Source organism: Myotis brandtii, unplaced genomic scaffold, assembly GCF_000412655.1.
Source record: "Myotis brandtii unplaced genomic scaffold, ASM41265v1 scaffold214, whole genome shotgun sequence".
Classification (NCBI taxonomy): Eukaryota; Metazoa; Chordata; class Mammalia; order Chiroptera; family Vespertilionidae; genus Myotis; species Myotis brandtii.
The window spans coordinates 438,594-462,445 of record NW_005357999.1 but is presented as its reverse complement, the minus strand read 5'-3'; the positions used below and the strand labels follow the sequence as shown (position 1 = coordinate 462,445).

At 45.3% G+C, this 23,852-nt stretch overlaps 1 protein-coding gene across 1 annotated transcript; it reads left to right on the top strand.

Moving 5' to 3' along the window:
* The first annotated feature begins 4,201 nt into the window (after window positions 1–4,201).
* Window positions 4,202–23,852, top strand: INHBA (inhibin, beta A). Its single transcript, XM_005865853.2, has 3 exons — window positions 4,202–4,375; window positions 12,634–13,146; window positions 22,274–23,852. Exons 2-3 carry the CDS (start codon window positions 12,759–12,761, stop codon window positions 23,164–23,166), a joined length of 1,281 nt encoding a protein of 426 aa, XP_005865915.1. The 5' UTR covers window positions 4,202–4,375; window positions 12,634–12,758; the 3' UTR covers window positions 23,167–23,852.

Here is a 23,852-nt window from a genome sequence, read left to right as displayed (position 1 = left end):
TCACTCCCTCCCCTCCGAGAGTTGGTATCTGAGAACAGAGTCTATGATTCTTAAAACTTTCTACCTTCTCCCTAGATTGACCTTTGCCTCCCCACTCCCGCCCCCTCCGCAGGCCTTCACAGCACTATTATCTGTGTCCATGGGTTTTGCATAAATGCATATAAGTTCTTTGGTTAATCTCTTCCCCAAACCTATATCATTTAATTGACCAACGTCACTCCAATAAATTTAATTGAAATATATATAATATTTTTATTGATTTCAGAGAGGAAGGGAGAGGGAGAGAGAGATAGAAACATCATATTTATGATGAGAGAGAATCACTGATCGGCTGCCTCCTGCAAGCCCCCGCCACTGAGGATTGAGTCCGCAACCAGGGCATATGCCCTGACTAGGAATTGAACTGTGACCTTCTGGTTCATAGGTCGATGCTCAACCACTGAGCCACGCTGGCTGGGCAAAATATATTTTTATTGATTTCAGAGAGGTAGGGTGAGGGAGAGAGAGATAAAAACATCAATGGTGAGAGATAATCATTGATCAGCTGCCCCTGCACAACCCCCCACTGGGGATCGAGCACATAACCTGGGCATGTGCCCTGACCAGGAATCAAACTGTAACTTCCTGGTTCATAGGTTGATGCTCAACAACTGAGCCACACCAGTTGGGCTAAATTTAATTTTATAAAATCACAATAAGATAGCTCCTCACACCTGTTAGAATGGTTTTTAATAATAATAATAAAAAACAAGAGATAACATTTCTGGGAGAGATGATGATATCTGATTTATATTTTTTGGAAATAACAATACTAATGCTCTATTTTTAAATTTGTATATTTGCAACAATACTGTATAAGTCAAAATTACAATCCTTTCACAACAAATTCATCCTAGTGTCAATTTTTATTTAGAAAATCATTTTTAAAATATATTTTAAATTAATTTTATTGGAGCGACATTGTTTAATTAAATTGTATAAGTTTTCAGTGTACATTTCTATGGTACATCATCTGTATATTATATTTTGTGTCCACCACCCAAAGTCAAATCTCTTTTTATCACCATATATTTGACTCCCTTTACCATTTACTACCTCCCCATTCCTCTTCCCTCTAGTAACCACCATACTATTGCCAGAGTTTTTGTTTGTTTGTTTTTCTTATTTGTTCATTTGTTGCTTTCAGTTTTATATCCCACATATGGAGTGAAATCATATGGTTCTTGACTTTTTCTGTTTGACTTATTTTACTTAGCATAATATTCTCAAGATTTATCCATATTGTTGCAAATGGTGGTATTTTATCTTGTTTATGGGTGAGTAGTATTCCATGGTATAGATGTACCACATCTTCTTTCTCCAATCATCTATCGAAGGCCATTTTAGTTGGCCACCATGAATAATGCTGCAATGAACTTAAGGGTGCATATATCTTTGTGAATAAATGTTTTCAATTTTTTTCCTGTAGATACCCAGAAGTGGGGTTGCTTGGTCATATGGTCACTCTATTCTTAATTTTTTTGAGGAACCTCCATAATGGTTTCCATAGTGGCTATACCCATTTACTATTCATTTATATTTTCCACATTTTATTTAAAAACGGTGTGTTAGTTTTAAAATTAGAATGGATGCAATTTAGAAAGCAATAATTTTGGAAGGGCAAGAAGGTCCCCCTTATTGCTGCCTTTTTCTTTCTGTACTGATGCACCAGAAGAGAACACCCCTGCCTCTTCCTACTTGCACAATAGCTTGTTCACCTAGGTCATGGATGCTCCATTAGTCAATAGGATTCTAACTTGGGGTGTCTCACTTTCTCTAGGGGTCATATTACTTTTCTGAGTCCCCCAGAAGTTTGTGTAGAAGTAGGATATGTAGTTTTAAATGCCCACGTACTAATTTCCTTTGGTCACACTCTTAACCAGCAGCTAGTGTTCATGTCTTTTGCTTGGTCATTCCTTGCCCTGGTTCCACCTAGGCAGCTGCTAGATATCAGCACTCCCCTTCATTGGAGAAGAGTGGGGCAAAACATCACTCAGTTCAATAACTTGGCTTTACTGACCACAACAGGTTGATGGAAGTGGTCAAATTTACACCTACAAGCTAATACAACCACCAGTTCTACCGGAATCCCTACATTGCTTCTTTAAAGTACATGCTATTCTTCTGGCGTTAGTTAGGGGGCAGCAGATATCCTGGCAATTTTTTGCTGTCTGAAGTAAGCTTCCAGTTTGGAGATCCTGAAGTTGATATGCATTGTATTAATATTTTACTTACCGTGTGTCACGTGGTCTGGCGGTTCCTTCCTGCACTAGCTGATCATTTTAGGGAGCCAAGCCACTCACCTACTGGAGTGTTTATAATTCAATACCGAGTAAAGGTGAACCCAAGTAATAAATTACTCTGTGTAATTACTGCGCTGTGCCTTAGCTGAGCCAGTTTCATTACTATCCAAATATTACAAAACCCAGCCTTCTCTTTTGGTCTGCCATTCAGTCTCTCACACACGCCCAAGTAAGCTTTATTTTGACTCCTTAAAATACCCTCAGAATGGGACTGCACGTAAAGGGATGAGTGAAAACATCTATAAAATTGCTTTTGCAAGGGCTGCAAGCTGCTAATTTAAGAGGATGAAAGATAGCTCGGCCTGTGGCAAAAACATTTCCTTTTCCCGATACATATACATTAAGGAGATGCTACTTTTTCAGCTATTAATCAGATATTGAAAAGCCTGAATGCTGAGTTTGAATCCAGGTAGTCCAGCTGCAGAACCACACACTTTAAGCACAGCTTCAAATGGACTTCTTCCTATTTCAGACCCCTGGGGTGCAGAGCCCGCACCTTTAGTAACCATGAGGCCATAGGTAGCTGTGCCCACCCACGTTATTCGGGGAGTCTTGACGACAGGCTGTCCTCTTCAGCTAGGTGCCACCAGGGACAGAGTAAACCGGGAGTCATTTGGGATGAGGTGGTTCTAAAGACTGCCTTCATTTTAAGTCCAGGAGGAAGCTGTTCTGAGGAGGGCCTGTCTTCTTGGGACAAGGACCCTTGGTGAAGTTTGGCCTTTGTACGCCTCCATCTGAAAACTTAGTTTGTTATTTTATGAGAATTTGGATTGAAGGTTAGAGATGATTGCTCAGAGGGGGAAAGTGTGAAATGGTAATCACTTTCATATGACACTTGAGAAATGTTATAATAAAGCTGAGTAAGTTGGAGCATGAGTTAGCCAGTCCTTTGCCTAATGATGTCACCCACTTTCTGCTTCCTCCAGTCTATGATTAATGAAAGGGGGATTATTACAGTAACTCACTCCAAGTGGGCAGCAGTGACATCAGCAGCAGCTGAGCAAACTGACTACATTTAGTCGTGCGTGTGGATGTGGGCATTTTTTTTTCTCTGTGACTAACATGAAGCTAACAGCATCTAATGAAACAAAAGCTCCTTGAAATTTGGGGAACTTATTGAGTGGACTTTTTTGCTACAGGGAGCACCATTTTAATTATTCTCATTTTATAGTTAAATGATGTTAGAATTGGCCAAAATTACATGATTGGCTTTCTGCCCCTCTTCATGTAGTCATCACAAATTAACTCTTGATCTTTGGGAAGGAGGTTTTCTGAAGCTTTTGCTTTCTAATAGAATGGCTCTTCCTACATTCATCATTCTATCTCATCTTTTGAGTACGCAGGCCGACGCTCTATCCACTGAGCCAAACCGGCTAGGGCGTCTATCTCATCTTTTAAAAGAAAATCAGTGAGTATTAAGAAAAGGGACTGTGGCCATAAGTTTTTTTGGTGTGTGTGTGTGTGTGTGTGTGTGTGTGTGTGTGTGTGTGAAAGTTCAAGACTAGTTGTAGAATCCAGTGATCCCAGTTCAACATTTAGAATATTGGGCTTAATTAGTTTGCTTTGCAAGCTGATAAAAATGAACAGAAGTCCTGCTTGCTATTTCACCTTTACAAACTTGACTGTCCTAAAATTAGAGTGGGGCACCTAGAAATATTTACTCACTGAGCTGAGCCACTGCCAGAACGCACTGTCATGTACATGAAAGTACACAGAGTCTGGAACAACGGCACTCCACTGTGCGGGCCTGGACGTGCCTCAGAGGTGCTTCGACAGGGAGCAGAACCTTTGGACTCTTTCTATCAACACACAAAGGAGACAGCAATTCACTGATAAAAAAAATACACATAGGACTGCCCCCAGCCTATTCTGTCTTCCCTTCTGAAGCTACAATTTGGGAACAGGTTGTGGGATAGCTTTGTGGATAGACAAACCTGGATTCTGCTCTCTTATCCAAGTCCAATGGAATCTAGATGCTAAACCTATATGTCCACGAGTCAGCAACATGGAACTTATTACCCGAGAGGATCCAGGTGAGAAAAACGTTTACAATAGCTGTTATATGTTCTTTTGTGAATACCTCTCCTAATCTTGTGGGGCAATATACGGTCAACTGCTGTGGCAGATGTTTGTTGATTGCATTAGAACTGAGCTATGATAATCAATTTCGAAATGTATGTTGGTCAGGAAAAAGTTTGAGGACATAGTTATCCTTTTGAGTTAGTGTTAGTATTGGCTCCCCCCTCCCCAATATACGTTCTTTTATGAGGTTATTTGTGACTATTTCTCTCTACATATTGAGTTTTTCACAAGTACTAAGTAGTTCTTGGGAAGAAATCCAGGTGTCTCTGAATCATTGGGAGGTTGATTGAAGTGTCTGGTTCCAAAATGACCATTTACCTGAGGAGTCTGATTCACATGCTAGAGCTAATGAGATGGCCTTGGAGTGTCTAATACATTCCCCCCATGGCTCTCTTCATCTTGCAACAGTCTCTGACCGGCCGTCTGCTTCTGGATGATCCAAATCACCCAGGGACTAAGTGGTGAGTCAGGGAAGTTGGCCGAATCATGCAGGGGATGGCATTTCACATCTAAGCCCGTTGGATCCAGGCAACTTCCCTGTTGTGTGTTTCACCAACATTTGCTGATTATTATCATTATTTCCCATGATATGAAATCTTTCATAATAGCTCCCCCAGTCCTTGCATGGGGGCAACACCTGAAAGGGCATGGCCTTCCTTCAACAGTTATCCCACCTCCTTTTAAAGAGGAAGTTTGGAGAATATCATCTTGCTTGGAAGACGCATTAGGATTTAGCAAAGCCCTCTGTTTTCTCTCCTTGGATGTGGTGTGTCATTCCCCTAATGTATTAAACAAATAAAATCAAGCTACATCATATTTGTTTGCTCTGGGACAGTGGTCGGCAAACTCATTAGTCAACAGAGCCAAATATCAACAGTACAACGATTGAAATTTCTTTTGAGAGCCAAATTTTTAAAACTTAAACTATATAGGTAGGTACATTGTTATTAACTTGATTAGGGTACTCCTAAGGCTTAGGAAGAGCCACACTCAAGGGGCCAAAGAGCCGCATGTGGCTCGCGAGCCGCAGTTCGCCGACCACAGCTCTGGGAGAAAGGCATGGCAATCTCGCCTTTGTGAACTTTACTTCTGAGAATTCTCTATTGCATGGACTTATCTGCTACTGAATTGCTGACGTGAATAACTCAACTCCTCACTCACTTACTCTTTTCCATAAGCCTGTTGCTTCCTAACAACTCCGGTGTTGGCCAGCTCATCTCATGTTGTTGCTGGTCACCAAGATTCTTCTTTTCCTTAGAACACAAGGTCAGCAGGAAATGTACCAAGGCCATGCTGGAAAATGGGGGGTGGGGGTCGGGGAGACCACAATGTTGCCGGTATGCTTACAGAGTAGTATCTGCTGTGTGGTGTGGGTCTGCATTAATCAGGAAGCACAAAACACAGGAGGAGGCAGAATTGTTTGAATTATTATTTTTCATGGTTGCCAAGGCCCTTTGGGGCATGGATGGGAAAGGAATTATGTGAAACTTCAAAATTATAACTTAAAATCAGGGTTTCTCAACTCTGGGGCACCCAACATTTAGCCAGCGAATGTCTCTGTTGTGCAGGCTGGTCTGTGCACTGTAGGATGTTTAGTAGCATCCCTGGTCTCTGCCCACTAGATGCCAGGAGCCTCCCCATCTTGTTAGGCCGAGTAAAAATGTCTTCATTGTCAGGTGACTTCTGGGAAGCAAAATCACCCCCATTGAGAACCACTGCTCTAGACTAAAGGATAACAGTTTACATTTTTTCTCTCCCTAATCATTTTAGTTCTAGCATCTGGGTTCCCTCTGTTCTGATAAGGCATTTCCAAATTCTCTGAACACAGAGCACTTATGCAGAGCACAAGACCTTGTGGACTATCCCAGTGATTCTCAGGGAAATGTGAGGTTAGGAAGACAATTTTGGATTAATTATTTCTGACTCTTGTTTTCTACTAAATTCTGGAGGAATTTCAATCTTTCTCTCTCTCTTGATCTGTCTCACTCTCTAGCTCTATTCATTCATTGATTTATCTTAAAAGCAAACAGCTTCCCAGTTCACTTTTGAATGTGAAATACTGACCCTTCTTTGTCCCAAATCTCTCTATATACAGCCGACTGTACAGGAAACAGGCAGGGTTTGCCAATCCCATATTCAACCTAAAAACCATTTGATGAGACTCCCCAAATCTCCCTGCAGCAAATAACATTCTGACTCTGCCCACGTTTTCTCGATTCTTAGCTTCCCCTCGAGGGAGTCACCGCTGCCCACCTAGGCCAGGTTTTCCCTCCCTGAGCCCAGAATAACACGTCAACTGCTGGGAACACCTCGAGCCCTTTTTATTTCTCTCCACAGTCACGTATCGTGTTCTGTCTCCCAGAAAGGATGAACCAGAAAGCATGCTTTTTTGGAAACAGATTTTTCATGGGAAGGAACTAAAACACCCTGAGTTGTCAGCAGCCTCGTCCGTGCTCTGAACCCCCAGCCTCGTGCTAGTTCAGCTGAATCAGAGGACAACTTCCCAGTCACCTGCGAGGGATGTTCACGTCTCCTGGCGTGTATGTTTCACTGAATACCAGCACTGCGTGTGCTGCAGCTAAAACAACAGCCCCCTTTTCTAGGGCCATTTCCTTGCTCCAGAAGTAGTGAGCAAAGAGACCAATTAATAAATAGCATGGGTGGAAACGGAAGGACATAAGGTTTGCTTGGGAAGAAAAATGAGCATTCTTGCTTCTTGCTCGATGCTAACTTCACCTGGGGACAGCCGCTGCCATGGGTAAACACCACTACAGGTGAGCGGGGCCCTCAGGTGTGTGTCACCACAGGCCACAGGCAGGAGCAGGGATCCTGGTCTCTCCCCTGGTTGCACCATTGAGCCCTTATCCTTAAAGGAACTGTGTTTTTGACCAACTCTCTCCTTGTGATTGAACACACCAGCTCCCCAGCAAGGCACAGCCCTTGGAGTTAGCAGCAGCAAGACAAGCCCTAATTGCTCCATTTACATAAAAGTAGAAACATACAACTTCTAAATATAAATCTCTGGCACATCCTGCCTTTTGCAATTACAGTGAAATAAGGTAGCACCGTTTCCCTCCCGGCTCCCTGTCGCAGCAAGCTGCTCGGCCCGGTTCTCCAGGGGCAGCTCCCCTAGCCCAGAAGGGAGCCTTGCAAATGCTCCGGGAGGAGCTGGGCGCTGTGTGAAGTGGCCAAGCAGGCCGGCCGCCCTAGGTGGGACCCGCAGTGGCCGTGGGCCACGGGCTAGCACAGGAGCTGCTGCCCGCCCCCCACTCCACAGGAGGCATCAAAGCTCCTGGGCGCCTCTCCCTGTCCAGCAGCCAGCCTGCGGGTCCCCAGCCTGGACCCTGACACTGGCTGTGCTCTGGGCCCTGGCGCTGAGCACCGATTCCGACATTCCCAGCTGCGATCACTGAACAGTTATTTTTCCCCCCCACTCTCTGAATTCTTTAGCTGCCAAAAGGGGGCAAAAATCAAGAGCTGCTCTGAAAAGAGCTTGCCCTTGCTGGTGCTCCGGGTAAAAATAGAGGCGGCCGCTCTGCAGGGCTTGGCGGTCGCGTCGCAGCGTGATCCCCGGGAGCTGCCAGCAGGTGTTGCTCAAGGTACAGTAGCAGCCGAGCCGCCGGCAGCAGGGCCGGGGGTGGGGAGCTGCTCGGGGGGGAGGGGGCAGGAAGTGAAAGAGAAACCAAAGCGAGGAAGGAAGAGGAGATGCTTGACAGAAGCTGGGCTGACCCGCTTACTTTGGACCCTGGAGTTTGGAAGGAAAAAGATCACTCCCAGCCCGGAATATTCCAGAGAAGTTATTTTAACACGCCCGCTTCCCCTACCACCCCCACCTTCACTTCCACGGAGCGAGGAGGCATTCCAGGGTGCCTCAGCGCTGAGCTTGGGGGATTCAGGTAGAGAATGACATCACAGCTGGTGGGCATCTGAGAGCCTACCCGGTCTGAGTCACACATGTGGGGCGGCTCCTCTAGTGAGGGCGCTGTAGATTCCTGTGACACCAGTGTTTACAAAGGCATCGCAGGAATGGATCCCACTTTATGGATGAGAACACTGAGGCCTTAGGGAGTGGTCAGTATGCAGTGGGACCTGGGGCTCATCCAGGTTGGTTGTTGCCCCCAAACTCAAAATCAGGGGTTATTTCTGGGACAGGCGGGTTCTCCCATGGGGGAGAAGCTGAGTTCAGAGGCCTCGCAGGCCATTGCCCTTCATGAGGGGCTCATGCGATAGGCTGGGGAAGTTCCTTTCTTAGGGAGAGTCTGAGTCCATCCAATTCCAAACTGATGGTCAGGTGTGGCGTTAGCCAACACTGATCCTGTTTCTATCTTTCCTTCTCAGATTCCCTCCGTTCCTGTACAACCTAATGATTTAATTTCCTACTTTATTTCTGCATATGCAGTTCTTAGAATACTCCCCACCCCCACATACAGTTCTGCATCCACACTTTCTCTGTGTTTGGCCAAGGCGGATCCTCTTACACAGAAAACTGATGGTGTCCTAGAGGAACCAGCTTCAGTTATACATCAGGAGGCCAGAGCCTCTAGATGTTGCTGGTGGGCACAGTGAAAAGTTTATTTTATGCATGTTAAATCCTGCATACAAAACAACATATATGGTCATATGGCTTTCATTAGCTCCCAATTTTGCACATTTTATTCAACTTATGGTGAGGACCCAGCGTATGCTTCAGCTATACTCCAAACTACCCTTCTCCACCATCCTTGTCTGAAGATTCCTTCCTCCTGTGTTATTTTCGACTTGCTAACACACCCCCCCCAAAGAAAATCCCAACCAACTTAACCCCTATACGAGGAATGCTTGTTTCTTTTCATTAATCTCTTGTTATGTTTGTAACAATTTAGAAATCATAAGACTTCAAGATTTGATAAAGAAGGATAATATATGAGATTTTTTTGGCGGGGGGAGGGGGATTCTAAAGACTGGGAAGGATACGTATAATGTTTACCTGCAGAGAATGACTATTTCCAAAGTTCTTGGTGATAAATGAGTTATGAAGTAGGCATTCAATTTCATGATGTAAAATAATAGGGTTGACAGGGCAGGGAGACCATCATCATATAAGTATACATATTTTCTTTTTTTTCCAATGGAATATCTTATTTAAAAAAAATAAAGTTAGAATCCTTAAAAAGGGTACTGTGAATTTTCTTGCCTGTAAGAAACAATAAAATACTTTGTAAATAGAGGTAACTTCATGAAGTAACAGATGTTTTATGTGAAGACATAAAACTGAACCTGAATATAATGAGAAGTGTGTGTGTGTGTGTGTGTGTGTGTGTGCAAATAGTAAAAGAAAAGTTGGAAGTTGATACTCAGTGAGATATAACTGCTTCATTCCAGTAGTTTTCTTTAAGGTAATCTAGTCAGCCAGAGGTTTCCTGCCTCAGGGATCACCCAAAAGCAGCTAAGAAAAGACTTTCCATTAGATAATGATTATGAAATATGCCTCACACTGGAAAAACTAGTCATCTGCTGATGTCATGCAATTCTAACCAATCCCAAACAAAGCCCCAGCCCTCCTGTTTGAGTGGTACCAATGTGTGAGTGTACAAGTAAGTAGTACAGTATAAAAGTTCACAGAGCCAATACCATGAAGAGGAACTCAGACAGCTCTAACCACATGATACAAGAGGCTGCTGGTGAAAGAGAGAGCCCCGGAAAGGTAATGCTTTTTAACTCTTACTTGTGAGCTGCTTACACATTCATAGGCAGGATGGTTAGAAGGAATTTTACAACTGACCGGCACTTCATGCACGTTATGGTTTTGTACCTTCTTGTATTATTCAGGCAGGTTGACACAGCTTTTAATAGGACAGCATTGCAAATAGATTATGTGTTTATACAACCTATTCAGCACATGTACAGGGAGACACATGCCAAAGAGAAAGCTATTTGTTCAGAGTTACATTCACAAGCAGCAAATGTAGGGGACACACACATCCCCGCAGAGAGAATCCTGATGCTGATAAATTGCACTGAATCTAAATGCTACTATGAGGACTCTTGTGTCGTTTGGAGTCATTCAACTTTTAGTTCTATGTCAGACTCGCTTGTAAAACTTCATTGGACTACAAAAGGCTTTGGATACTGTATCTGTAATGCCAAATAGCTAGATTCTATTAAATATTATATGGCAAAGGTATTTTATTAAACAATTATAATGCAAATGTCCCCTTCCCCATTTTTTGTCACCACCCCTCACTAAAAAATTAGGCTGTTTAGGGAATGCTGGCAGTCTTAACAATATCAGCAGAGTAACTGACGTTCCTGGAGGTGAAACTCCAAAGGTGATACAGGGCTGGTACCACAGAAAGTCTTGCAAGTAATTGTTTTTGGAGAGGGGGGCAATGCATGCAATTCAGGAAACCGTCCTTACTTGTGCAAACTGTCACTGTAACTTAGTGCCACAACTTTCTCACCCTCCTCCCTGGCCCTCCAACCTCAGGCATATAGTAATGGCATTTATTAACTTTCTCCTCCCCTTCCCCAAATTGTCATGCTTGACTGTAATGCTCTGAACACGCTAGGTGTCAGATATAAGCTGGCTGTATCTACAGAAACGGAGAGGGCTTATGTGTGGGAAAGAAACCCAGAGGGAAGGAGAGCTTTAACAGATGGACCTCTTAAAGATACTTCTGCAAGATAAAAGCATTAAGACAGAAAATGAAAAAAAGGGGCTGCGGCGGGGGCAGGGAGGAGAATGAAAAAACAACAACCACCTCAGAGAGGCATTGTTTAAAAATTCACATTTTTCTTTGACTGTGAACACTGAAATCCATGATGATTTCATCTGCGCTGCTCCTTTGAGAGAAAAGGAGGCAGCCCAGGGGCCAGTCCATGACCACACTGGTCCAGGATAGGGTGGGGTGTGGAGGGGCTGCAAAAAACCCCCACATGACAGAGAAAATCACTTGCCAATGTATTTTAGAGATTTTTGTCCCCCATAGGACCAGTAATTCAAGTTGTAAGAGCGTACTATTTGTGTGACATAATGTGGGAAAGGCCAAGTGAATTGTGCATTTTCTCTATGAAGTCAGGGCAAGCGGTGGTGGGCTGTCGTGAGTGTGTGTGTGTGTGTGTGTGTGTGTGTGTGTGTGTGTGTGCAGGGCAGGAGGGGGTGGCTGCTGAGGAGAGAGAGGGGAAAGTGCTTCAGATGACAGGAGCACATAAAACGCTGCCTGCCTGCCTGCCTGCCTGCCTGTGGATCTGCAAAGTGCCCCGCGGCATTTTGCAGTTGGGAAAAGTAGAGTGTATTATGTGACCCCAAACAAAAGTTCTGCTGCGCTTGCTCCTGTCAGATCGCCTGCCAGTGTTGACGATCCTGAGCGTTTAACTCTGAATGAATGGGGAACCGGGAAGATCTCTGGGATTCCCTCAAGCTGGAACTCTTGACTGGCCCTGTACCCCGGAGTCCCCTGCCCCTCTTCCCGACCTCCCCTACCCTACCTGGCCCCTGACCTCCGGCACCCTGAGCCCACGCTCCAGGCCGGTGAGCTGTGAGTCCAGGGCTGTGGCTAGGAGAGTGCAGGGCGGTGGGGGCAGCCTGTGCAGTGAAGTCATCCCTGCGATTGAGACAGTGCCTTTACTTGGGGCATTTTTTCCTCTCCAAAAGAGGAAGAAGGTGAAGCAAGGGGACTGGGCAGAGAAAAAAACAACAACAGTAGAACAAAATTAGGAGAATGTCTTTCCGAAGGGAAAGTGGAACTCCCGAGAATGGAGATATTTGAAGAGAGGTGTGTGTGAGGGAGCCGTGAGCAGCAGGGAAGCAGCCTGTCAGAAAACGGGCTTTCCCTCCCCTTCTAATCACAGCCTCTACTCACAACTCCCTCCCTCTCCCATTCACTCACTCACTTAGGGCCAATCGTTCCCTCTCTCCCTCTCTCCTCTCTCCTTCTCTCTCTCCCTCCTTCCCTCCCTCCCTCTCTCTCCCTCTCCCCTCTTCTCTCCCTCTCTCTTCTGTCCCCTTCTCTCCGCTTTCCCTGTCTCTCCCTCCCCCCTATCCTCCCTGTCTCTGTCTCCCCCCCACCCTCTCTCTCCCTCCCTCTCTCCCTCCCTCCCTCCCTCCTTCTCTTACTCGGAGACAGTCAGAACTCTCCTCCCTGACAGCCACAAACCTACAGCACTGACTGCATTCAGAGAGGGAACCTGCAAAGAAAACTTCACAGAAAACTTTTTGTTCTCGTTCCAGAGAATTTGCTGAAGAGGAGAAGGAAAAAACCCAAACCAAACCAAACCAAACAAAAAACCTGTGCGTGAGGGGGGAGGAAAAGCAGGGCCTTTAAAAAGGCAACCACAACAACTTTTGCTGCCAGGATGCCCTTGCTTTGGCTGCGAGGATTTCTGTTGGCGAGTTGCTGGATTATAGTGAGGAGTTCCCCTGCCCCGGGATCCGAGGGGCACAGTGCGGACCCTGCCTGCCCGTCCTGTGCACTGACCACCCTGCCCAAGGATGTACCCAGCGCTCAGCCGGAGATGGTGGAGGCCGTCAAAAAGCACATTTTAAACATGCTGCACTTGAAGAAGAGACCCGAGGTCACCCAGCCGGTGCCCAAGGCGGCGCTTCTGAATGCGATCAAAAAGCTCCATGTGGGCAAAGTGGGGGAGAACGGGTACGTGGAGATAGAGGATGACATCGGAAGGAGGGCAGAAATGAATGAACTGATGGAGCAGACCTCAGAGATCATCACGTTCGCAGAATCAGGTGGGTGCTGGCGCTGGGGCTGGGGCTGGGGGGGGGGGTGTATTTCCCTCACAGTCCTAGGAGCAACTTCTTTTCCCTCCAGCTGTACTCTGCCTGGGAGGGTCATTAGTTATTAGGTGAAGGTGGCAGGCAGGCGGAGGGGGGTGCGTGACGGGGAGAGGACTTCAGAGAATTGGAATTCAGGAGCCTGGCTGGTGGTGGCTAGCTTACACTTGCTATGTGCATCGGGTCACCCGGAGGAAGCCCTGCGGCCAAGCTGGGGCTGGGAGCTGGTCTGGGAGAGGCTCCCTCGCCCGGGTCTGGGAAGCCAGGTCTGAGCAGCGTGATGAAAGAAATCAGGGTGCCTGGGGGACTCAGGAGGCTTCCGGGGACCCCGTCCAAAGTTTGTGTGGGGGCAGGGGCGGGGTGGGGAGTGTGGGATTGGGGTGGTCCGGCATCGATGAAGTCACTGCCTTAAACAAATCTTCCCTTGGAAAGTCCAATCAGGGGCCACCTCAGAGGAGCAGGGCACATCTCTGAGTGACATTCATTTTTACCTTCAGAAAGTCTGTCTATAAGAGCACAGGCGTCTCATTCTAGGCAGCCAAGAGCGGCTTCAGGGGACAGTTGCCATTGCCCCGGCAGTCACTTTTAAAACACTGACTTTTGGTTTCTGAGCTGAGAGAGAGAGAGAGAGAGAGAGAAAAGAGTTTTGTTCTCTGTAAAGTTACTAAGCGCTCTCTGCCAAGGAATGCAACCTTGACAAAGTGCTCTCAGATACGACACTGAACTCTCACTCAATCCTTAAGAGGAAGAACTTTAATAAATAGATTCTAATCTTTGGCTCAGGACCACACTAACCTGTTGCTGAATAGAAAATACCTGTCAAAAGTGGAGGCGGAGATCTGCAGCCAGGCCACTGTTAGTTCTGTCACAGGGATCCTTTTGCATGCCTCCCCGCCCATGCATGCCCGGGCACCCGGATATGTTCATGCCATGTTACCTTCATGGGAAGGCCAGGCTAAGGAAGCATATCTCTTGGCAAACCTATTTGAAAGGAATGCCATTGTTGTGTTTGGTAGAGCATATGGCCAGTGAAGTATGTGCAGGGGCTCCCAGAATTTCTGTTGGAAAGTTTGCCGCAGCAGTGTAAACATTCAAGGCAACACTCAGAATTTCCAATCCTGAAAACCTGTTGACTCAGATGTTCTGTTTTCAAGAAAACCTTCCAAGACCTGGGCATCCTTTTAGGGGAGCAGGCAGCCTGTTGGCTTCCTGGCTTCCCCCCTGTTGGAGAAGCCCTGGTGTCCTGCAAGCTTCCCGGCAGGGTAGTTTAGCTCTCTCATCAGAGCAAAATTCTTTTAAAGGTCTTACTTTTTTTCCCTAAAACTCTTTCTGGATAGAGCCGCGAAGGACATGATGATTAGGACTTTATTTTTTGAGGAAAATAAGTCAGGCTGGAGTTTTCAAGTTGCCACCCAATTTTCCCCAACCTTTCCTGTGGCAAGGTAGGAAAGAGAGTGTTTAATGGCTTTGGGTCCTGTGCAGGACATGGATTCCAGCAGTCCAGAGGTCTGCTCCCTGTCCTGACTAGAGGGATCCTGTGTGTTTTTATATGCCAGTTGCCACACCTGATGGCCTTAATTGCAGCTCCTCCTCAATTGCCTTTACCACATCATATGGCTAAGTATACCTATGCCTTTGACCACTTTTAATACATACCTGGTGCTAGCAACATGTCCTGCTTTCTCACTGAGCTGACTTTTATAGCAAACCGCTCTCTTGGCATTGGGAGATTGTGCAGTGAAAGAATTTGACCTTTTATATATCTTTTTATTGACTTCATCTCAGTGCCACTCTTTTTCTAAGTTATATGAAATCTTGTCATTTTTTAAAACTTTTCTTTTTAGTTAGTGTTTTTTTAAATTGAGAGAGAGGAACAGAGATGGAGAGAGAGAGAAACATCAATGTGAGAGAAAAACATTGATCCATTGCCTCCCCTAGGCACCCCACAATCTGGGTGTGTGCCCTGACCTGGAATCAAATCAGTGACCTTTTGGTGCTTGGGGTGAAGCTCAACCAACTGAGCCACACCGGCCAGGGCTTAAAAATTTTCTATTAGGTGTTTAGTTAGAAAGAAATTGAGCTATTTTTTAAAAAGGTGGTCCATTTGACTCACATGTTGACTAAAGTTTAAGGTTAGTAATGGAAAACGACTCCTGGTTGAGTTTACAACTCAATTTTGGGTGAGCTGCTGGATTCTAGACAAGGTTTATTGCACTTGCTTATTTTTCCCATCTGAGAAGTTTCACACACCAACTTCAAGTTGTATTAGTATGATTTCACAGATTTGATGATTGCTATATGAACAATCTATTCTCCAAAGAGAGTACCATGTCAGTATTTTGCTGCTATTTTCCTGGGAAAGAAATTTATCATCTTAATGATTGTAGTGAATATATGAAAATGTCTTATTGCTTTTGGAATAATTCAACTTTAATAAAATTCAAAGTATGTCAAGTATCAAGATTTTTGGAGAATTAGCAAGGGGCATTTAGTTTTCTTTCCCTTATAAACTATATTATACAGCATAGACTCCAGTCAATGAGTGTCACCTGCACGCATGCCTCAGATGCATCCCATAGATGCACCTTTCAACTACAAGATTCCCCATAGTTAGTTTTCGCTTCTAGTCTCTTTGATGGTTGAATAAAGCCAAGACATGGCCACAGCAGTTGAAGAACTGCAAAAGTTCAAGTGCTTAGAACTCTTTGAACTAATTCTGTCTCACTGTGCTCAGGTGGAAGGTGCCCCATTTTTGTAAAACTGATGTGAGTTGTTAAGTGGCTAGGAATCACTCTCAAGCTCTCTGCAATGTATTCCAACCAACAAAAATGACATTATTTTTATTTATGTCACCCAAGATTGCTCTGTCATTCTTTACATGGCTGGCACAGAATCCTCGGTGTTTACGTTAAGACCTTAAAGGAAAGGAAGATGTCAAGCCAACACTCACTACGATTGTCATTGAAACTAAAGTCAGTGGCCTTCTTGACCACTGTATCTTAGTATCATATTTTGATTTGTGACAATAGCTGGTCAGTCAATGTTTAATGACAATATATTGCTGAGTCTCCATATGCTGCCAAATTTATAGGCTGGTTCTGGTAATTAAGTTAGCAATTGATAGCACTTGTTGAAGAAAGACAAATGAAACCTTAAAAACTGGGAAATGCTTACATAGGCAGGTATGGTTGAAAGCAACACGAATTCTTCCCCTTTGGAGAGTCTAGTGACAGAAGGTGAGTTTGAAATGTACACTTCCCAAACAGGGGTCTAACAAGGCTTCTGGGATGACTGTTTCCCCCACCCCAAGAGAGCTATCTTAAGGTGGAGTTGACTTCCACCATCCTATTCCAGGCTTCTGAACTTTTCTTCGAAAACCCCTCACTGAAGAGTGTTTTCACACACTTTCTTCTCTGAATGATGGGAAATGATGGGCCACAAGAGGGCGCATTCCAAAGACTTTTGCTTCTTACCAGTTAATCTTTTAGGGAAACAAAATTTCACCTCCTGGAAGGCCCAGTCTGCAGCACGCTAATCTTAGTGATTATCAGTTACTGCTTTCTTCCTCTCATCCAGGAAATGTTAGGATTTTATGGGAAGGGAGGAACATGGCTACCTGTAATACATTCAATGAGACAGAAGGAAAAGGCATGGGAATTCTAGTGGTGCATGTGAACTTTCTCAAGCTCTATGGAAGACAGTGGGATGATAAATTTCCGAAGCAAACAAAACAGTACGTGGAGAAATGTGACCATGAATCATCAGCCATACTGATTTGCTCACACATCTCCCCATAATACGGCTGCCTGGGCTCTTGTAAAAAAACATCTTCCTTGTCCCCGAATTTTGTTGCCTCATTTGCCTGTCTTATCAATGCTTTTCACACACGACAAATGACAAGTGGATGTGAGCAAGGAGGAAAAAGCCTATTTATTTAACGCCTTGTGAGAACATAGTGTGCAGTTTCAGAGGATGTGTTTGTTTCCAAACTGAGAGTGTGGAGAGAATGGTGAAGGAAAGAGGCGACAGAGAACAGAGGTTGGGCCTGTGAAGGAGGTGTATGAGAGCGGGGGTGGAGGATGTCAGGGGAGAAACTCAGTTTTAACATTCTGAGAACTGGGAGTAATACCTTCCCAGGCACTTCTCACGAAAACACCTATTTGTCTTGGCCCCTTTTGCTAAAATATACTTGATTTGCTCTCCGAGTTGTAGTTTAGAATTCTTTATCCTGAACTGGGTCCTAGATCTCAAATCAAGAGTAAAAGTTCCCAGGATCTTTGGAAGGAGTTTCTGAAAGTCTGCGAGTTGAGCCTTAACAACTTCTTCTCCTTCTTTTAGGAACCTAAAACCCCTTTCTCTCTAAATATTTAACCATCTTATTTTTCATTTCTATTTAAATTAAAGTGCAGGCATGTGGGTGACCACTGACAATTCCATAGCATGTCCTTAGCAAATACATTAAGGCTGAAAAATCAATCAAGATCATTTATGACCAAACATGCAGTTTTGCTACAGACAGGACCCTGGACCGCAGGTGAAAGGAGGCATAACCGCTCTGTCCCCACTGGCTGCTTATGCAGAAACCCCTGGAGGCAGTCCGAGTGCAAAGTTAGTGCTTCAGGAAACACACACGCCGTCACTGGTGGCTCTGTATGCTCCCACCGGTGACTATACCACACCCAGGCACAGGGAAACCTTGGCGAAGAGTGGGAAATTAAATTAACAGTCATATTTTACAGGGAGGCTCTTCCCCACCAGAAGAGTTTAAATCCTCTATAGACAACAAGGCTTTCCACATTAACATTAGACATAGTACCCGTAGATCGAAGGGCATCATACTTTACGCAGGACCCTGGTGAGGAAAACAAAACAAAAAGGAAACACTGAGTGTATTGCTTAATTCATTGGAAATGTTCTAATGCCTATCCGCCCACAGATTTGAGTTACAGGACTTGGGGGATGAGCAGCATCCTGGTGTGGGGGAAGGGAATAATGAGGGGCTGGGCAGCTTAACCCTTTTATGATGGGGATACTACAATCATTTGAAAAATCCCGAAAGCAGAGGACAGTCTGTTTTCAGGTGTCCTTACTTCCAGCTCCCACAGTCTTCCCTCTTTCTAATCCTGCCCACCGGCAACATTTCCAAGGTGTTCCCTGTAAGATGCAAAATTTAGCTCTCCTTCCCATTTTTAGGCATTTTTTTTTTAAAAAAATCTCCCTTTGGTATATGTCCACTGAGGTTTAAGTGATGAAATATTATCACCCACATGGATTTGTGTGGGACTTTCTTAGTGAATTACTCAGGCAGAGCAGGCTGTGATGCAAGCCTTGCTCACAAGCCTCAGGGAGGAAAAAATAGCATAGAGGCTGAAAAGGATATTATCAGAGTAGGTGATGAAAGGTTAGCAAAGCCACTAGCGGTATCTTATTAAATAGGTAATAGTGGAGGAACCCAGTGTGCACCAGTAGAAACTAAAATGCTGTACCTGCCCATAAAGCATCATGGGAAGGCTTCCATTTCAGGATTTTACAGCAGGAGATATTTAAGTCAGTCCTGAAACTGATTAGTAATTGATCCTCAATTAGTAATTGAGCCTTAGGTAACCTTCTATTTTTCAAATTGTTATGCACACAGATTTGAAGAGTGAACCGTTCTGAAAACATCACTGCAGTATAGCAATCTCTCTCAGGTAATAGACACATAAAAGGGAAAAGAACCAAGAAGCTAGTTATATTTTTCATACCTAAGCAATTGGAAGGCTGTAATTCCTTCCTGAAGCCTACAACCTTGACAAATATTAATTTCATCTCAGCTTCTAGCTGTCTCATTCTCCCCACCCCCTTCTGCAATGAAAGCTAAATGTAAAAGAAAAAAAAATGCACTGTTTAATAAGTCAGAACACAATAGAACTTTTAAAATGTACCTGCATGTAAGGTAGATTTTAAGAAGACTTGATTCTCTCTCTTCCCCCTGTTCTCCTGAGCATTATGGCAACAGCATTTTCACGAAATGGGATCTCAGTGTTATTTTATTCCTGACAAAATATCATGCAATATACAAATAGCAGTTCCAGAAATGGACACCAGGAGAAGGAGGCGACAGGCATGTCAATTAGTGAGGGGAAAATCCAAATGTCAGAAATATGGGGGAGAGATACAGCATGCAGGCAACGGACGGGAATACAGGGAACCGTCTTCAGCTCAGTTAATGAAACCAGGGCATAAATCAGCGCCGCTTCTCCCCGCGGTACCAGGGGATGCCACACAGTCACTTCTCCGCCAGGACCGGGATGAAAGTCATTTTCTGATGACTCTCTGATCCTAATATAACAGCACCTGACAGATTGAGTCCCCTCTAATGAGTACTCTCTTTGTACAATCCTCTCTCAGGAACACGAAATCATTTGCTTCTGAGTACAGCAGCCTGTGAAGAAGGGGTGGGGCTATCTCATGCTTTAGAAACCTGATCTTGTGAAATGAGAGGCTGTCCTGCAGGCTGCTGCTGGAAGTAAGCAGCCTGGGGCCCTACAGATCCATTTGCATATGCTGCCACTGGCTCATCTCCAAGGAGCCCTCCCTCGACCCCCCTCCCTCTACCTCTCACCCCCCAGTATCTATAAACATCTCTGCACTTTATTCATGGAAAGTCCAATGTGCGGGTTCAAATTGCCACCTGTCCCCTCTCTTACCTGAGGGCCATCTACCATCACCCTCAGCCCCTCCAGTCAAGCATGGGTCAGAGCAGAGCAGAACCTGTGGGGATGAGTTATCTGAAACCCAGTGCTCCCATCCTGGGGACAGGTCTGATGCTTCGGTTTCAAACTCATACCTAGAAACACACACACACACACACACACACACACACACACACACACACACAGAAAGAAAAACAAAACACAACCGTGTGCCCTCTGGCTCCTCTATTGCAGCAGCTACTATGTCTCTGTCTTTAGAGTGGCATCCTACACAGTTGAAGGTTTCAGAAGCTGGCCTGCTTAGAGGCAGAAGGGAGAGCAGGAGGGACTTGTTAACATTCTCCAATAGCAGGACCTTTGGCCTCAGTGTGGGGAGCCTGCCACTCCTGTGGGCTGGTCTTCAGAGGCTGGAAGGCTTTGGCAGCCTCTACCTCTGGTCTTGGGAAAACCCTACCTACCACCTTAAAGTCAGCTGCTGATTGTCTTCCTAAATTTAAATGACTACGCTCTCTTCCTGGAATCTTCTCTTTGCTTTCTTAAAACAACAGAACAAAACCGAACAACGACAAAAAACCCCACCAATTTTTAGCAAAGGGGAATCCTGGATTCACTTTTTAAAAAAGTCATCATGCTTCGTAAAAAAAGACAGCTTCCCCTCTAACTGCTCCTCGCTCTGGTGATCTGATCATAAACCCAGCTTTCTATTCATTTCAACGTCTGCCAGCGACCTGAGGTCAAAGGAGCGCTCCTCACCACTGCCATCAAGGCCAGGGGCCTAGCAAGTTTATATAACAATGCCAGAGAACCTTTCCTATGCAGCCCTCCTTGGCCCTGACCTCAGTGAATTACCACCATCATAATCACTGTGTGCAGGGTGTGTTAAATTAAGAACAGGATCTGCAGTGCACAATGCACAGAAAAGCTGCCTTCTGCTGCAGGGAACTTGAAACTGTGCCTAGAATTTATGGTACCGTAAACATCTCAGGGTGGAGAGTGGTAAGTACGGCCGGATTTCCGTTAGCTATAGAAATCCAGGCAGAGGACCCTCCTAGGGAATTGTAAGTTCTGAGATGAACTTATTTAAAACTGTTCTCAGGTTTGTACACGGAATGCATGTATGCCAGACAGCTATAAGCAGGTACTTGCCAGAGGGGGTCATGAAAAGAGGGCATGTTTCATATACTACCCAGTGGTGAAGTGCAAGTGAGGAAAAATATTTCATCAATCAAAACTTCTAGTCTGAACACCTGTACCTTAGAGTCCTGGCTGCCCATGAATAAATGGACAGGTTCTAGTGGAACGAGAAGAAAATAGGTGACTTTCTTATGTTTGAGTTAGGCAAGAACTGAGTGGTTGCAGAATCCAATCACTCCACCAACGTAGGGAATTTCCCTCTGTTAGAGCAGTTGTTATAACTGGTGCTTATTAAGTTGCATTAAAGGAAGGAGACAAAAATGGGGGATTTAGAGGTAGCAGGTAGATCTCTTAATATAAAATAATCTATGCTAAGGGTGCTGCCACCCGTTAAAAGAAATAAATGAATTGCCTACTTTCTGCTAAACACTGTGCACCATAGATAGGACTTCAGACCTGGGTATCCCAGTCTAGACTGGCAGGAGATGTTAGGGAAGGCTTCTAGAGTAAGTGGTGTCATCTCTTCTGCAATCTGCTCTTATTAAGAGCAGCCCCTGAGGTTTGCGTGTTGAGAGGAGTATTCTAGGCAGAAAAAACTGCAGGCATGTCACTGCCCAGAAGTAAAGGGATGCATGGGATGCATATTTGTGTGGGAATAATATAGCCACAGCTTGCTAGAGCTTACAGTGTGCTTTTATTTGTGTTATTCCGTTTGATCCTCCCAAGCCTATGGGAGAATGGGTCAAATGTCATAGGTGACCCCCACTTGATAGAAGATGAAACTGAGATTAAGCAATTAATGAATAGATGCAGCCCCTGCAGCCCCCAGACACACTCAGTTCTAGGCCATGCTCTATCTAGAGCAAGAGTTGAGCAACTTTCCCTGTAAAGGGCCAGAGAATAAATATTTTAGCTTTGTGGGCCAGTCTCTGTTGTAGCTACTGAACTTCATATTAAAGTGCAAAAGTAGGTGCAGACAAACCTATAAAGAAATAAGCAGAGCCGTGGTCCAATAAGACTTTATTAATTGGCACCGACGTTTACATTTCATATAATTTTCACGTGTCACAAAATACAATGTTTCTCCAATCATTTAAAAGTGTCAAAACCTGTGGGCCTTCATTTGCCTTTGTTGGTCCCTGTTCCCGATGGTGGGTAACAGAGGCCCCGTGGGGGCCTGAAATGAGTGAGTAGCAGAAAACACAGGCACTAACCATGTCCCCCCTCTCTCTCGTGCTGTGTTTCATTCTCAGGCACTACCAGGAAGACGCTGCACTTTGAGATTTCCAAAGAGGGCAGTGACCTGTCCGTGGTGGAGCGTGCAGAAGTCTGGCTCTTCCTAAAAGTCCCCAAGGCCAACAGGAACAGGACCAAAGTCACGATCCGTCTCTTTCAGCAGCTGAAGCACCCGCAGGGCAGCTTGGACACAGGGGATGAGGCCGAGGCCGTTGGATTAATGGAGGAGAGGAGTGAACTGTTGATATCGGAAAAGGCAGTGGATGCTCGAAAGAGCACCTGGCACATCTTTCCCGTCTCCAGCAGCATCCAGCGGTTGCTGGACCAGGGCCGGAGCTCCCTGGACATTCGGATTGCCTGCGAGCAGTGCCTCGAGACTGGTGCCAGCCTCGTGCTCCTGGGCAAGAAGAAGAAGAAAGAAGAGGACGGGGAAGGAAAGAAAAAGGCCGGAGGAGAAGGAGGGGTGGGAGGAGACGAGGAGAAGGAGCAGTCCCACAGACCTTTCCTCATGCTGCAGGCCCGGCAATCGGAAGACCACCCCCATCGGAGACGGCGGCGGGGCTTGGAGTGTGATGGCAAGGTCAACATCTGCTGTAAGAAACAGTTCTTTGTTAGTTTCAAGGACATTGGCTGGAATGACTGGATCATCGCCCCCTCTGGCTATCATGCCAACTACTGCGAGGGTGAGTGCCCGAGCCATATAGCAGGCACGTCGGGGTCATCGCTCTCCTTTCATTCAACCGTCATCAACCACTACCGCATGCGGGGGTACAGCCCCTTCTCCAACCTGAAGTCGTGCTGTGTGCCCACCAAGCTGAGGCCCATGTCCATGTTGTACTATGATGATGGGCAAAACATCATCAAGAAGGACATTCAGAACATGATAGTGGAGGAGTGTGGGTGCTCGTAGAGGGCCCAGCCCAGGGGGAATGGGAACAAGAGTTGTCCAGAGAGGACGGTGGCAAAATGAAGAAATGTTTAAGGTTTCTAAGAAAAACCAGAAAAATAAGAAATTTTAAAAATAATAAACTAGAAACAAAACCTGAAACAGATAAAGGAAGATGTGGTGGAAACATTCCCTATCCAGGGCTCAGAGATGAAGCAGTGAAGGAGATGGGAATTGAGAAGGAAAGGCCGAACGGAGTACCCTTCATTTCTTCTGATATCAAAGTGATATCAGTCGTTTGAGCAGGAGTATTGTCCTCTCCTTTTCAGTTCCCTCTCAGGGTGAGCCTGGAAGTCAGCTTGTCTAGTCTGCAGTAACGTGGGCTGGCACCACCCAAATAGCATCTATAGAAAGCCATGAATTTGAAAGGGCCGGTTACAGGCACTTTCCCACCCAGTTACCCAGGTTGTAAGGTATGTCTGCGTGACCCTCTCTCTGTGTATATCAGTGTGCGTACACACACGCTACCCCTCCCCCCCACACACATGCACACATGCCACAGACCCCGCACACTCAGACACCCTCCCCAGACACACACACAGAGGCATTTCTACACACCCACATACATCCACGTCCTGGTAAGAGAACAATAGTGTGCAGGTGGTCACACTTCCTTTTTCTGCAACAAAACAAAACAAGACAAAATAAAA

What these genes read in the sequence shown, in the direction of transcription:
- INHBA (XM_005865853.2), top strand. Translation starts at nt 12,759, where the DNA reads ATGCCCTTGCTTTGGCTGCGAGGATTTCTGTTGGCGAGTTGCTGGATT. An exon ending in CATCACGTTCGCAGAATCAG is followed by an intron (nt 13,147 to 22,273) that starts GTGGGTGCTGGC and finishes TTTCATTCTCAG; the next exon opens with GCACTACCAGGAAGACGCTG.